Source organism: Miniopterus natalensis, chromosome 8, assembly GCF_054644295.1.
Source record: "Miniopterus natalensis isolate mMinNat1 chromosome 8, mMinNat1.hap1, whole genome shotgun sequence".
NCBI lineage: Eukaryota > Metazoa > Chordata > Mammalia > Chiroptera > Miniopteridae > Miniopterus > Miniopterus natalensis.
Window position 1 is genome coordinate 24,383,979 of NC_142088.1, and position 17,070 is coordinate 24,401,048.

At 39.7% G+C, this 17,070-nt stretch overlaps 1 protein-coding gene across 1 annotated transcript in view; it reads left to right on the top strand.

Annotated features, from left to right (window-relative positions):
- Positions 1-17,070, top strand: part of SATB2 (SATB homeobox 2) — a 169,378-nt gene that overhangs the window by 107,244 nt on the left and 45,064 nt on the right. The window contains exons 8-9 of the mRNA XM_016220690.2: positions 9,697-9,909; positions 14,154-14,309. Of these exons, the coding sequence (XP_016076176.1) occupies positions 9,697-9,909; positions 14,154-14,309 (369 nt within the window). The remainder of the gene's footprint in view (positions 1-9,696; positions 9,910-14,153; positions 14,310-17,070) is intronic.

A 17,070-nucleotide genomic window follows, 5' to 3' on the forward strand; every position in this document is an offset into this window, starting at 1 on the left:
GGCTTAAGGATGGCCCTCTAGATAGTGGTCTCACTGTAGTGCCTCCTGTGTATAGAAAGACTACCATTAATTAGCGCTTTCTAGGCCATTTCAGCCAAGAAGCCTGCGGGAGGTCCCGGCTTTGTGCTCTGGGTAAAGAGAAGTTTGAGTCAGAGCTGTTGAACATACACAACTCTCTCCTCAGTCTTCAATCCACTTGGGATAGAAACGTTTATATAAAAGAAAATTTAAAGACTGTTTCACCCCCATCTTTCACAAAACTTGTACCAAAGAATTAGAGGAAACAAACATGATTACACTCGGTTCTTTCCTTTCCTTTCATCTCCGACCAGTGTGTGAAGTTCTTAAAATTAGTTACAAACTAACTATAGAAAATGCAGGTCTCACCATTTTTACCAAAAAAGACTGCCTTTTGGTGATGGTTTTGTAAACGTTTGTCACTGTTCCCTAACAAGGAGTGACCGACTCATTTCTCACAGATAAGGCGTCTTTGTCTCAGTAAGTTCTTGCTTTCACCTCCAGTGAGTGTCTCGGTGGAGACCTGCGCTGTTAGTGTGAAGGCCTACTGTTTTATTATGTAACTAGTCTCCCCAAATTCGGGTGATGTTTATAATTCAAGCAGAATTTTTATAGAAGAAATACCAGAAAACACTAGCTTTAGACCCCACTATTTATATACTTTTCGCCATTGCTTACTTAAAGTAATAAAATAAATACACGAGTGTTCTTTTCCTGGCCATTGATTGAAATGATGACCATTTGGCCTGTGGTTAAGTGCATGTTTGTTCAAATAAAGTGAATTAAATTTAAAGGCCAGAAATGCTGTGAGAAAAATATAACTGAATCAATTCGAAAGTCAGTTGGAAATTACAAGGTTTTTAAAATTTTATCTACAATTTAAAATTATCACTGTAGACTATAGCATTTACTTTCAAACTTCTCTGAGTGCAACACCCAGTAACAAATACTTTTTATCTCATGAGCTGGTACACACACTCTCACACATGTGACCATACCTGCGTATTGTACCTCTGTCTTGAACTCTATCTCATTTCCACCTATATCTTTAGTTGTATATTTATAAAGCAAAGCCTTCCTGAAAGAAAAAAAAAATCTTCATGAAACAGTACTTGTACCATGTATGGAACACTTTGGTAATTTCTAATCTATTTAATTGCATTTTGTTATTAAAATGTTAATTATGATGTGCTAAATTAATTTTATCATCCACTAATAATAATGGTCCATGTTTAAGCAATGGTGCAAATTAAGACTTATTTTAAATGATACAAAGTTACTTAGGGAGGAAAACTTGTTTTACTTTTCTGAAGCATAAAATGAATATCTTAGTTTAAGTACTATTCTGAATATCCATATGTTTATTTCACTTAATATAATTTATTCAATTTTCCTTTACATTCTCCTTTATCCCAAATAGTTTTAATTATCATACTTCCTAAAATGTATTCTTTGTATTTTCTTCCTTCTGTATTCAGGAAGAAACCTAGCAAAATATAATTGGAGGGCATTGACTATAAGAACTGTACTTTGATGTTAGTTCTGTATTTATCCATTCTTTTAACAAATATTTATTAAGCATTCAGAGAGTTTGCTAGGCATTATAATGATAACTAATATTTATTGAACATTTAACATTTATTGGGTACTGTTATAAGCTCTCTAGGGAACCCTATGAGTGAAGTACATTATTATCTTAATTTTACATGTGAGAAAACTGCCATATGAAGGTTAATTAATCCATGTCCAGTTGGAGCCCAGTTTTGAACCCAGCAATTCTGGCTTCAGAACTCACACTCATAGCCACTTTATTCTCAGTTCTTTCTGCTGGCATAGAGCAGAAGATGAAGCACACAATCCCTCCTTTAGGGAGTCAAATGCAAGGAGTAAACAGACTTTCAAAGCAGTAATCCCACTGTGGTGTAAGTAGTACTGTGATGTGTCACATGAATTGGTGAGAACAGATGCTTTTGATCCTGGAGGTGATTAAAGTTAATGCAGAAATATTTCAGTAGGAAAAACTAATATTTTATAACCATTTCAGGACAGAGTCAACATGTATATTAACAGACTGCTTTACCTCTTATACCTGAATGCACTTGATACAATTGAGATATAAATGTTCAATAAATGTATGCTTTTGGTTTGTCTTTTATTTCAGAAAGTACTATTTTTGCCAATGATTTGATAAAGTAGCCCAAACGAGTAAATTTGGGGGGCACTTTGCCAACAGTTGTTTCAGAGAATGCTCATGGGATAACCAGGCCCAGAGCCTCGTGAATGCAATAGTCCTGCACCAGGAACTCGAGGTGTTAGTAGCAACCATGGGTGTGCGCAGAGCCAGGGCACCACTGGTAAAATGTTTCCAAGGGGAACCTGTTCAGTTCTCTATTTGCTTTTGCTTTTTGGTGCTAATTTGTTTAGAAAATTGTGACTTAGCTTGTATGTGGCCCCCCATTCCAGTACCTAAGACTTTCTAAAGCCAAGGAGAGAACTGCTTATCTAATTGCACCTGTTATTGCATAGTGTAGATAAGTGAAAATTAGCCAAGTTCTCAGGAATCTCCATTAGGCCCAAGTCCTCCATTGTGTGTGGTCAAGTGTGGCTTGGACAGGGGTTTGACGTTGAAAAAGCGCAGACTGTTTGGTTGTACCCACTCACTTTGCATTGCATGCTTTCTGTGTTCTGGTATATTAGAGGGCACAAGCAAAGTTTTATTATATACACTGGAAAGATAGCTGTCTGTGAGGGAAACGTTTCACTTAATAAATTGCAGACTTAGGGTACATGGAATATGTGTCCTAAAGTGGAGTTAGCATGGCCCAAATTTCAGTTTCCATTATCTTATTGTTTTCAGTAGGTTGAATAAAAAGATCTTGAGAATAACGGGAATTGGGTTTTTAATATGTGGTCTATCAGGACCTGCTGCTGAGGCTGTTCAGCAAGATAGGACTCCCAATTCTTGGAAAAATAAAAATTATGGGCTTGGTGTCTTCTTGGTGCCTTATATTCCTGTGTATCTCCCAACTAGCCACTGTGCACAAAATGTACAGATTCTGCCCCCAAGGAGTTTACAGTTTGATGGAACGAAGCACAGTGCATAAGACGAAAGGGTCATAAATGCAAGAGAACTGGTCCCTTTTCCTATAAAGGAGGCAGAAAGTATTGCCAACTGCAGTGTATATACGTGTACACATAATACATAGTGTTTTAGTGCATTACAGGATACATCTCAGCAGCAACAACGTTATCTGCAAATGTTATTCTTGTATGTGCATTTATATTTGCAGAGTACATTAATTCCCTTCAGATGCTCAGTTCTGTCCACCCCCATCCTACAAAAATGCTGTATGCATAGGCTGTCTTTCCTAATAAAGAAATATTATAATAAAAGAGAGGTTTTATTAAACTAATGCAATAACGACATTTTCTTTGAGGGTTTAACACATCATTTTTAATAATAAAAATCAAATTGTCATTGTTGTGCCCTGTAAACCTTTTATTCAAATCAGACTAAATACGCTGGCTTCGTGGCTAAGCGGTGCTCTGGGGGAGGGGTTAGGGAGGGGGAGTATTTTTAGCATCACACAAATGAATTTCAGCAGTCAGGTTCTCGTAGGGGGGTGTAGATTATGAATATGGGGCCCAGGGAAACCTGTTTATGTTCGTGAGCAGAGGGGAAAATGCCCCTTAGGAGCGTCTAGGAGGAAATGAGATTGGAGACTAGGAGAGAGCCGATTCTGTTGGGCGGCTTTCAGAATGTAGGATGGCAATACTTTCTACAGCCACGCAGCTGATCTCCCGCTTCAATGAGCTGTGCATTAACAACCGAAATTTAGGAGTTACTTTGTATGATTAGGCCTGGATTTTGGGGTTACCTGGTCTTCTTAAGAGGATACCAGTTTTTGGCTGTCATGTCAGATGGAACCAGAAATTTCAGAATTGGGTGAAAAGTAAGGCTAACAAATCCATGAAAAGGGGCGGCGAAACGTGAGGAGGTCCTTTGGAAGGACTTTTTTTTTTTTGTATTTCAAGAGAAGTGTGATAGGTTATGCTCAGAGGCAGGGTGCAGGGTTGGCTCACATGAATGCCAAAGCCCCTGCCACCTTTGACCCTCTATAATTTTAATCTGGGGGGGTCTATGTGCCTTTCAACCTTGCTTATTGGTTATGACATCATTTGTTAAAAGCAGTATAAAATTATGAACTAAAACAGTATATTTTCAGACTCACCACTGCATAAGCTAGGGCTCCCAAATAAATGCTTCAGCTCATACATCCTTAAAGAGATGTAACTTGATTTCTGAAGAGAGCCATCATTAAACAGCTTATATACTTTGTTCATACATCCAATAGTTAAGAATTAAAATATATCAGGAGGAGATAGGGCTTTTTTTGTAAAATACCCAGTCTAAAAGTTTCTAAAAAAGTGTCAAGCACACAGCCTTACTTTTAGCACAGCAATCACATAAGCTTGGGGTTTATATGACATTCTAATATCTCCCTTTGTTTAGGTTGGAACCCAACACTTTCAAACTAGTTGATTTATATGACAGCTGAGTATCTTTTTGTGTCAAATTACTTTAAAGGTATATATTATAATAAGTATATGAACACCACAAGTTATCCTTTATTCCTGTGACTTCATCTGCCACAAACAGGGATGAAAACAGTCTCTGGCTAGTTTGAGTTTTTTCCCAAAGCAAAGCACTGGGGTTTGGCTGGGCCAGTTTGCTCAGTACACACCTGGTGTATATCACTTTAAAAAATAAATTATGCCTCATTAAATTACAATTAAATGGAATCATGATCATTTGTTTTTCTGGAAGGAAGATGTTTTGCATATTGAAAGCCTAATTTGTTGCAGGTGACAAAAAGGCTGAACAGATTATCTAATATCACTTCATTTTGGGGGTAATGTTTGCTAGTTAGTTTGTGTATACTCCAGTAGTTCAGAATGGCATTAATGCAGACTGCATGATTTTCACTTCAAAATGCCTCCTACCACTTGATCAGTGGTGTTCTCTTCTGATGAAACAGAAACTTCTCTTGGTATCCTGTTCTTTTCTTTAAATGTCCTGGTGCTGCCCAGTTCCCCGCTCCCCTCCCCTCTGCCTGGCTCACCACTGTCTCTATGTCCATGTAGTGTGTGGAGTTCAGACGCCAGCCAGGCTCAGCTCCACCTCTTCCTTCCAAGGCATTTTCCCGAGTCCTCTAGTTGGCAGTACTTTCCCCCTTGTTCAAACCGGGATGGCGGCAGTTCTATCTGGAATTTATGACCCTTGTCATCTTTAATGTGGTGCTTCTATAAACCCTCATATAGTAAACTGCTTGGCAGCAGAATCTGTGTCTTAATCTCTTCTTTCCTTTCAGAGCTTTGTATTAAGTCACAAATAAGAAATGAATTAATAGGCTGACCTCTCATTCTTTGGTAATAGGTATATTGAATTTGGGGGTTCTCCAGAGAGTCAATGGGAGAGATAGCCCAATCCCAGAGAATTATCAAAGGTGTGAGAGTTATGAAGAAAAGAATCAGTTAAAATTGAGTTAGTAATGACCTTCACTGTTGCCGTGGGTCCCGGAATGGCCTGGGGGTGCGGTCTGCAGGGGCTCATGCTCAGTGTTCCCAAACCCTGGCCCAGGTTTGGGTTCTCTTATGGCTGTCTTCAAGGATTAAGGACAGTTTCTCATCTGTCCCAGGCAAGGCCTCAAGGGCTAGTGCAGAAACTTAGAAGTAAACTTTATAGAGCCATTCATGGTAATGTTTCCCAAACATTTATGAGTATTAGCATGTATTTTGCACACTAACAATTTGGGGAAAATTTTGTGAATTGGTTAAAGAAATATGGAAATCATAATCATTTAAATAAAAAAGCTCATCGACAGAAATTGCAAATTCAGAAACCATAAGGTCATTTAATTTGTTACAAATAAATATTATTTAAAATAGTAGAAGTAATAACTGCATTAATTTTTTTATTTTAAAAATTAGCCTGAATGTTTTGTCTGTGAAGATAACCAATATGAGCAACCAAGCTAGAAGGTATTACATTAGCTCCTATTTTGTGTTTTGAATTATTTCGTTCTTGTCGAATTTTCTACCAACCTCATATATTCTTTGCTGGTGCTGGAAATACTATGAAGCTCACAAAATCCCCCATTATAAGGCTAGAGAGAAAGCCAGGTTGGGGTTCTTTATCCCCGACTCCCTTCGTTTTTCAGCAGCTGGTAACCCAAGAGCTATTTGTACGTGGTGTCTCTGCTCTGAGCAGATGCTTGTTCCCCTCCTTTCAGTCAACATGTTTCCTGGTCTTACATAACCTCAGCTCACACCAAGGGGGAATTGTCTTAATCTCTCCCTCGAGGAGGCTCTGTTGCGTATGATGAGGAAAATACTTAATGACCACTTTACTCAATACTTGCAATATGTTTTAATATGATTACTGACATGAAAGTTTAATAAGCAATATCCTGGTTAATTTTTTAATTTCCGTCAATTTTCACATTTTCAATATTCATGAACCTTCTATTCATAAAAGTACATCTTTTTTACTTTTATTTTCCAGCACCCGGGTCCCATGCCACAGTCTCTGTATCTCAGGCTGCATAATGGGAATGTCCAAGTGACATCTCCCGCCTGGCTGGTTGATAATTAAAATGCCAGACAATATAGTGGCAAAGGCCTTAGAAATATTTATGTGTGATAAATGATTAATTTGTGTTCTATTCAAGACGGTTTCAATATTATAAACATTTACTTATCTTGATAATTAGATGGGGCAATTTGTGGTGTATCTAAGTTATGCCAGAGATTTTCTTCTGATTTTTCTCCTGTGTGATGATTTTCAACAAACTAAACTCACTTAGCATTTGTGAGCCTGCAGAATTTGGAATCTATTTTTAAAAATCCCAGTTTAAATAGCTAAAGCTCATAAATAACCAAAATGAAAAAGGCTCAGCCAAACAACTAAGAATCTTCTTAGGCCCACCCATTAGCCACTTGTTATTGAAAATGTCTGGGGTAAGAAGAATCTGCTTTGGGACCTTGGCTACACAGATGAGACCTTAAGTAAATAACTTAGAACACTGATCTCATTCTCTGGGGCAATACCAGGAGGCAGCGCTGGCTACCTTGTTGGTTTGAGACTTTAGCTTCAATTAGGCAAATGAAACAGAGGCAACAATGTATTCCACCAGCCCTTTAAAATACATATGTTGCGTCTTGTTTACTTCAGACATGATGCTGATGAGCAGTCATTTATAAGAGTGCTTGGCCTTGATTTTCCTTAGAGATGGACTCACTTCCCCGTGAGGTGTCCAACAAGTAAAAAAAATGCAGAGGAAGGAACCCCACAATTGCAAGGTGGAGAAGAAAAGTAAACCAAGGAAAACAAGAAAAGAAAGCACTTTATTCTTCAGAGTGATTTTTTTAATTGATGAGGAATGAGTGAACGATTTTTAACCTGGTCTATTAGAACACTAGTGTTCGTTGTTTCACTATTTTGTGTGCAAATTCTTAGCCATACTGTATTCTACAACGTGTGAAAATAATTTCATAGACGTTTACAAACTTTGCTTCTGAGATATCCTAAGTATAATCATAACTAGCATAAAGAATATATCTGGATCTATGTAGACCCTAAAACTCCTCCAGATTTGGAATCTGCAATATATTAAAATGCTGAAATTACTTACGAGAGAGGAGGCGGAGGAGGGGGAGAAGGAGACCAACTTCTTGCTTATGTTCAGAGTTCATCACTAATGAATGCTCAGAAAACAGCAGTCTTAGTGTCTTATTGGTATTGGAGATTAGTATTGATTTTAAATTCACTTCCTTCTTGGAGATTTTTTTCCTCTCAAAACCAAATTTGTTATTTATACAGGTTGCTTAGCGCAAGTGGAACTAGAACAGCTTAAGGCAGAGCAGACTTAGTTTTAGAAAGAGAATCAGTACTTAGATTGTATAACATTTTCTGGGGGACAAATGTGTCACTTGTTGCTTCTGAAAGCATGATAAGAAATCTGGGTTTTCTTAGAATCACTTTTCCAGTAGAGTATTTTTACATATACATCCTTACATATATGTGTGTTCTTTCCTTGAGCACACACGTGTGCGTGCACACACAGACACACACACAGGTTAAAATTTCTTCTAGCTTCATGGTATGGCATATTTTATTCTCTTTAGTAAAGCCATCTCTAATCAAAGTAACGTGACACCCAAGCTGCAGAACTATGTGATGGCATGCATACCGCTTGTAGGTTCCTCATAGTAAAATTGCCTTACATGCTGTTCTGAATGGTGATTACCTTGGAGTACTGATAACTGTGGGATGCACATTCCTGTAAGTGGCATTTGCTTCACTATTTTATAATGCATTACTTTTATGTTCAAAGATTGCCTAACTTATCTGGAAGATTTCTGGCCTAGTGGAAGATGACATATTCCTCTTGCATCCAGTGCCTTTTAAAGTTAAGCCACATATTACAAACCTGATAGTGTTTCCTTTGCACAAATATTCCCCTCAGTGGAAATGTCCTTGACATCTACTTTTCATGATTTGGGGTTGCCCCATCTATTAGAAGTCACATAGTTTAACATCTCCCTTCTTTCTGGGGTATGATCCTGGGTCCTGATCTCATACTGTCCTAAGAATGGATGTTATCTGGGAGTGTAAAGAGATGCCTCTGTGTGATAATCTAACAAGTGTGCAGAATGGAATTGGATCTGCTTTTGCCCAAAGTACTAAAGTGTTCCAGCGTTGGTCTCCAGGCCTTTTCTTATGTCCATACTACTTTTCTCCACTCTTGTCAACTTTTTCCTTCTGTGTGTGTGTGAATTCTGTCATCAGAGCTCAAAAAACACTAACTTCCTATTTAAAGCTTTCTATTTGGATAAGTCACACATTCAGAAAGTTTCTGAGCCTACCATGGCATTCTCCAGTTGTGCTCTGGCCCCTCACGGGATGTGACTGCATTTCCATGCCTTTAATGATGGGATTAGAGCTTCCCCCTTGAGGGCATTTCATAAAAATGTTTGGATGCTTTCTGGAACATAAGCAAGGATACTTATTACGTGTGTGGATTGAGAAACTATCAGAGGGTTAACACAAGTTTTAGCCATTTGCTTTGTGTCTTTTTTTTTTTTTTTTGCTATAAGAAACATCTATATTGAAAACAGTGGCCGGTCACATAGAAATTTAGCCAAACTTTTTTTTTTTTTTTAAGTCGATGTAAATCTCCCATGCTGTTTAAATGTCGGAACTAAATTTACCAAACTTGGCAGATTTTTAAAGCTGAGCAGGACTGCCAAGTGTTCCCAATTTCAAGCAGAGAGTTCTAACAGTTCCTGAAATACTTGTAGGAGGCACCTGGTGGTAATTGCAGCTTCACAATTCTTTCCCCAGCACCTACCTTGCTAGCTGGCATCTTTGTGCCCCAATGATTATTGCAGCGATGATAAAGTGTCAGAACAGAACGCTCCAAAGTAAGGCGCAGCCCCCGGAAGGAAAGCACATTCCCATCAAACCTTCCTGCTGGAGAAGCCTCAGGAATTAGACTGAGGTTCTTGACATCACAGCCAGCTGGTTACACCAAACAGATAACGGGGGGAGGGCGGAAGACGGGAACCACACACACCAACTGTGTGACTCGGCCTGTTTTTTTCCCATTTAACCAGGGATTGTTGTCCGAGATCCTCCGGAAGGAAGAAGACCCTCGGACAGCCTCTCAGTCTCTCTTGGTAAACCTGAGGGCCATGCAGAATTTCCTCAATCTCCCAGAAGTGGAGCGGGATCGCATCTACCAGGACGAGAGGGAGCGGAGCATGAACCCCAATGTGAGCATGGTCTCGTCGGCCTCCAGCAGTCCCAGCTCCTCCCGAACCCCTCAGGTGAGATATTTGCTCCACTGACTTTTCACTCTTTGCCATGGAAACATCTTGCCTTCATGGATGCTGTGTTTTCCCTCAAAACTAAGAGACAGAATTCAAGGATTTCTTAACCCATTGAACATGGTCAGAGGATATGAAACTCTGACCATGGAAAGTGGGTTGTCCTTTACTATATCATATGCCATTTTTGTCCCATTAGGATCAGAAAGTACCAGTCTTCCACACGTCACAGGAGAGCAGGAGCCAGTGGAGGGACCTCTGGGTGGAGGGGTAGGCTGTGTGTACATACGGCTGCTTAGTTATCAAGGAAGAAGCTAGGGGATTTGTGTGGAAGCTGAGTTTGCATGGCAAGCACACTGCTTTTCCTTAAATTGTATATTTATTTGGATGGGGGTAAGGTAGTTTGGGGCAGAGGACAGATGCATGGTCCAAGCTCTGCTTCATGCAATCTGAGAAAGACAGAATGGGGGGGACCCTGTGTGAGATGGAAACACCATATGCGGCCGCGAGAGCGGAATGACTGGGTCACTCAGTGAGCCCTTAGAGAATGGTTGTGGAAAGGTAAGCCTTCATTATTTTTCTTCCTAGGTTGATCTCCCCAGAACTCTAGGACTGAGCTTTCCGTCCCTCCTTTCTCCACAATTTAAACACATTCTGTTCTCAGTTCCTCCCGCAAAGGCATACATCTAGTCATTCTGTGTGCTTCAAAGATCCTACCTGAAGGCTCAAAGGCTCAAGTCAGTCGCGGGTCGTTTTCAATTCAGATCTGAGCCCACTCATTTCCAGCCTACTGCCCTTAAACTTTTACTACTCACAAGATCTGTGGTACAGCCATCTCATTTTACTGTTGCCAGGATGGTTGCAAGTTCCCTCTGAGTGACAGCTCACAAGACATTTGTACACATTTGTACAAATCAGAAAAATGGGTACTTTGTAACCAAAGGATTTTTTGCTCAGTGTTTTTTTGTTTGTTTTTGTTTTTTATGAGTTTGTTTTCTGGTGAGTTCCAAGATTAAGTGTAGAAGCAAAATCTTATCCTAGTAGAAATATTTGAGCTTTTTCAAAAAGATCTGTTTTCTATCACACATCTTAATTTTTTATAATTTTGCACTCTGCAATAGATTTGTAATTGAAGACCATTTTCTATCATGCACAGCCAAATTGTGATACCTACACTTTAGTCTTTAGTGAATTATGAGTTTTAATTACTGTTAAACCAAAATGAGTCTCTTGACTGCTTATGTTGGACAAGTGTAATCAAACTTTTATATAGGTTTTCGTTTTTTTTTCAATTTTAGGGCATACATATTAAACCATTGAGTTGCGTGAGTTGTTAATTTGCACTAATATTTACTTCTGTTCAATTGGCCAAAATTCTTGCCACTTTTGAAGTTCATTAAACCATTGCAGGAGAGTCCAGCCATGCTTCCTGGCTGTTTAACCAGACACCTCTCCACAGAAAGTCACTTCTACTTCTTAGAAAATCTCTCAGGCCTGTGTGCTTTGTGTTCTGCTCCTTCATAATATTTTTCTAGCAAGATAATTTAGGCATCTTTTCAAAGACCTGATAGCTTTCAGAACTAGACCAAATTACAAGCCACACCGGGTCAAGATTTTGCTTTTTTCAGTAGCACAGAATACCATCTAGAAAATTCCTAGGCACAGGTGCCCTTTCAGGACAAGTATAATGGAAAAATTAATCATTTAATTTCAAAGTTTTAAGATTTTGAGAAAATCATTTTATATTTATTTTTTATAAATGTTTTTGAGAATACAGCCTTGGCACAGGTATTTCACATTCTCTGGAACACTCTTGTTTTTCTGTTGGTTAAACATTGAGAAAGGGGAAGTTATTAAAGTCTTTTAAAACACTCATGATTACCTACTCAAAATTCTCTATAGACATCTCAGTAGTAAAGATCCATAGCTGAGTAAAGCTTTCACATGAGAACAAATATCAGAGGAATACCCACTGATTCAGCCTTTTAGTTGGAGTCAGCGATGTAGGGCACAGGGGCAGCCTTATATAGGTGCATGGAGATTATTTTCCAGACCCCTCAGCACTCTTTTATCAGCTTAAAACAAATTGAAGAAATTTCAGATTTAAATTTGAACCTCCAGAGTCTCTTCTCATAAAATGCTTCAATTGGCCAGTATTCCTTGAAGCACTTAATAATAACAAACAATACCAGGGTAAGAGTGATCACTTACTGAGCATCGACTGTGTACCAGGCATTGTGAGCATTTTGCATGAATTGGATCTTCACCATTTTGCATTGTTGTCCCCATTTTACGGATGAGGAAACTGAGGTGTAGATGGATTAAATACCTTGTATAAGGTTAGATTGCTGGGCGGTAGAGCTAGGATTTCAATTCTGGTTATTCTAAGTCCAAAGCCTGGATTCCTAACCATGTATTTGATTGCCTCGAGGGCTTTCCTTTTAGCCCCCGGGTTTTTAGAGAAGATTTGATCAGTCTGGTGAGGTGAGATAGGCAGTGAGGCTAATAAAAACCTGAGCTGAGAAAAGCAGAAATAATATGCTAAACCGTGTACTTGAAAGGAAAAGTACTGTGGGCTCACTGGAAGTTGTGGGAAGATAAAGGAGTTTCTTGAAAGAAAAATGACAGACAATTGGATCGTTACAGGAAGACTCCAAACTTGAGGGCAGGAAGATACCCGTAAAGACAGCGTCGATACAAACTGGAGATGCTGGAGGCAGGTTAGCACAGTGGTCCTGGGCCCACATGTTGGCGCGCGAAAGACTTGCGTTCAGAATATGGCTCTCATGGCTGTTGCCTCTCTTCCAGGTTAAACATCCTTTCATTATCAGGTGTCTTCATCGGTAAAATAAAATAAAAATAGTGCCTAACTCACTGCGTTCTTAGACTAGTTAAATGAGGTCACAAAAGCAAACCGCTTTCGGGAGTGCCTGGCCCATAAAAAGTGCGGCATAAATTCTTATTTTTTGTAGTAACCAGAAAATAGTATGAGATGGGGAGGTCCGAAGAGAACGGTGAAAGTCACCGAGTGCTCTTAGGGATCCCAGCCTTTCTGGAAACTTAGGGCATGAGCTCTGGCTTCAGATCACTGAGAATGAAACCACAGCGGCCAGACTCCATGCCCCGTCTTTCCCCAAACCTGCCCTTGCTCGGCCCAGTTGGGGACAGCTCGGGGCACCCTCTGCGGAGAGGGACAGTGGTGATTGGAGGGCTGCTCTCTTGGTTTGGGATTAAGGGCGAGCGGGGACAAAAAGGAAAAACAGTTCGGTTTGGAGCAGATCAGCTGGCCATGCCCATGAACCCGAGGACTGGGGCGGACGCTTGCTGCGGGGTCCCGAGGAGGCCGCCCGGCCCCTCTCGTGACACCCAGAGCGACCGCCCTCATCGCCTTTCGGATCGAGTAGCGTAGCGCCAGGCATTTTAGGGTTATCCTCACCCCAAGAAATACAGACACCTTCTACGTTGTCCTTCATTTGTCTCTGAAGCTGATGGGAAATCATTCAATTAAAACGAGCAGGACAGAATACATAAAACCACAATATGAGTTTAAGAAAATGAAAACGCACATCAAAGGCCTTCTGAAGCCTAGTTTTATGAAATGAAATTTTGTTTCATTGCCACTGATTTCCTAGGTGAAATCAGGTGACTGTCTGGGTAGCATAATGATGATAATGATGGGAAACCGTACATGCTCGAATGACATATGTAAAGCTTTAATAAAGGATGAGACGGACCCAGGGGAGTGCGTTAAATCGAGTAATAATTTATTATTTAGAGACCTGTACCCATTTACTCATTTTTTTCTGGAAGAATTGGCTCTTCTTCCAAGGTGTGCCATTTTTAGAAAGAAAAAAGGTAGTGTGTGTGTGCGTGCGCGTGTGCGTGTGTGTGCGTGCGCGTGTGCTTGTGTGCGTGTGTGCGTGTGTGTGCGTGTGCGTGTGTGTGCTGCATGCTTGTCTAGCAGTTAGGTGACGGCTTTTAGTTACAGAGTAGCCGTCCTTCCTGGGCACCGTCTCGGATTGCGAGGGAAGGCCCAGGGTTTTCAGGACTCTGCGTGTCCTATAGGAATGCACTGCAATTATTTCCAATCACAATTAACCTGATTAGAATAATGGACAGGAAGTGTCCCTCTGTAGCTAATGCAGTTTGGCATCAGCTGACTGAAATCCTTTGATAATTTCTGCACAGATGGCTGAGCTGAATGTGGCACTTTTTAAATTATTATTTTCATGGTCTCTTGGTAGGCCAAAACCTCGACACCGACAACAGACCTCCCCATTAAGGTGGATGGCGCCAACGTCAACATCACAGCTGCCATTTATGACGAGATCCAACAGGAGATGAAAAGGGCCAAGGTGTCTCAGGCCCTGTTTGCCAAAGTGGCTGCAAATAAAAGTCAGGTGAGTGGTTTTTAAAAGAGCAAAAGTGAGAGCTGGAATTAGACTGTTCTCTCCTCCCACCAATAAAAATACATCTGTTCCTATAATAATAATAACAATAATAATCCCTAGGGAACCTGTCATGTTCTGAGGTTTGCTCTACACTTTGCTTTTATTCCCACTGGAGTTCAAAACAGAGACTAAGTCAAAACCCAGATTTTTTTTGTCTTTTAAAGAATTGTTTAAAAAAGAATCAGCCTTGAATGATTTCTCTTCTAATTCTAAACACTTCTATTTTCTTTTTCTTTCTCTCTCTCTCTTTCTTTCTCTTTCTTTCTTTCTTTCTTTCTTTCTTTCTTTCTTTCTTTCTTTCTTTCTTTCTTTCTTTCTTTCTTTCTTTCTTTATTTTATTTTGGTATTTGAGCAAAACTTGGTATTCACAAAACAGCACCTTTCTGAGACCACATTTTAGCCACGTCTCATCGCCTCTCTCATTCTCACCAGGGGACTGGCTGACTTTGTTATAATAACTGCTTTCCCCCAGCCCCAGAGACACCTTGTGATGTCAGGTGTTTCTTTTATGTATAGAATACAGTTGTTTTTCCAGGAGAAACACACGTGGGGGAGTCCAGGGTGAGTGCTAAAATCTTTAACAGAAAAACACAGAAGCTTATCCAGTGCAGTTTTTCAGAGTGCTGGGATTGTGGGGAATGGAATGCTCCAGGGAAAAGGGTAGACAGATGCTTAGGGTTTTTTTTGTGTGTTTTTTTTTTTTTTTTTCATTTCTGAAAGCAGCAACAGTTGATGTGATCTACTATCTGTTTCAATTCCTTTAAAGGGACAACTACCGCCCTATCCTAGAATGGATTAGGTTGAGGTGCCTACTTATTTATCCCTGAGATGAACAATTACCTAATGCCTGGTGGAGGAAAAAAGTTTGTTGAACCGTAATTTTGAGAATCCTTTGATTCTGAGCTTGATTTCCTCTGTGGCCTTTCATGACCAATGTTTTCATCCCTACGTATGTAAGTGGCAAAACGGCCCACCGTCTCCCTAACAGATCTTCTGTTGTATCCTATGAAGAAAGGAAGTTACTGAATATTGTGTTTCTATTAAACAAGAAGGTTTTCAATAAAAATCAAGTTTTAAAAAAGATATGTATAGTTAAATGCTATATTTAGACTAATTATATGGTTTTGGGCATAGCCTTTTTTACCTGCAGCTTGGCAGTAACCTGACTTAAGTTATTTTTCAGATGTTGATAAAGGGAAAGGAGTATAATATCAAGGAGCTTTGAAGAGGATGGGACTATTTGTTTCCCTTTTCAATTTTAATGTAACAGTCTTTCCAGATTATTCTTATTATCTCTCATCAATGAAATCATTGAAACGCAGTTTGCTGAGATTTGACGTCCAACCATAGTATGAAATACATGAAAAGAAAATACCATGGAGCCTTCCTAAACTGTTAAATGCATAAAATCCCATGTACCACATGGCAAAATATAATGAGAGTTGGAGCTGTTAAACGAATAAAGCTGTTAAATGCATAATGCCACTTGGCAAAACTACTGTGCATTTAATGGTTTTCCACTGTGTAATAAAGGACATATGTGGTAAATGTGCAGTGAGTATAAAAGCTACACAATTGATTTTGCAAACCTGCCCGTTAGTCGTGAGTTGACGTAAATATCAAAGTTTCAGTCCTTTTTTTTTTTTTTTAATAAGAAGCTTTCAAGAAAAAATGAAGACCACAGTCTGAGAACTTGATTCAAAGTGCCTGTAATCTTCCTATTGACTTGGCAGCATGGGTTCTGGAAATAGTGATGCCTTCAGCCTCCAAAAATAATTCAGGTGGCTGATTGAAAGCTGTGTTTGCCAGTTGGCCCAGACTTAGCTCTCCAAATTTCTGGTGCCTCCTGAAGAACTCAGTAGCCCTGAATTTGTAGACTCTGGAGGAAAATGTAGTTCTGGGAATTAATATGCTGAAGGATGAGGTTGAGCCTAAACGGGGAATAGATGCTTTGCCGTTTTTCTTTTGGACAATGGTCTCATTCTCATTTATGAATGGGGAACCTTATTGTAAATAGCTCACTAGACTGGCAAATCAAATGCTAAGACTTTTTAAGTGGTGATTTAACGTAAGACATTTCAAAGGCAGTTTAACGTAAGACATTCACTCCATTTTGTGAGTACCAATTTTTGCTTCATAAAAAAGCATATTTAGTGGAATCAGTTGCATGATCTGGTACTTTGCCTGTGTATTTGGTGCATATCCATAAGGTGTATATACATGACTAACAGAGGGACTTTGGCCAAAGCACTTAACCTCTCTGGGTTGTGAGGGGGGTGGCCGCACTCTCTTCCCTGGATCGTAGGACTGAGAGAACAAAGTTTTTCCCCTCCTTACCTGCATTCCCTTCCCTCCCTTTGTGATGTTTTTCCGGAGGGTTCAGAAGCTCTTGGAGTGACTGAGGAGGCAGGTGAATAGTAAGGGCTCTCTGTTCTCTCTTGGATGTGAAGTCAGGAGAACCTTTAATTAGGTTCTCCATTCTTCAGAAATGGAGTAGGGTTGGAACCTTGAGGGCCCAGCTCAAATATACATCAGGTCCTCTGCCCTTCCATTTTAAATATCTTTTAAAAGAGAATAAACCCTCCATTAAACCTCCATTAAACCTCATTCACTTCTTGGTGTCGATTGCTGTCATCAGTTATTAAGAATAATACCTAACATGTGAGGCAAGCATTGAACGAGAGTAGGAAAAAGAAAGGAAAATTCTAGA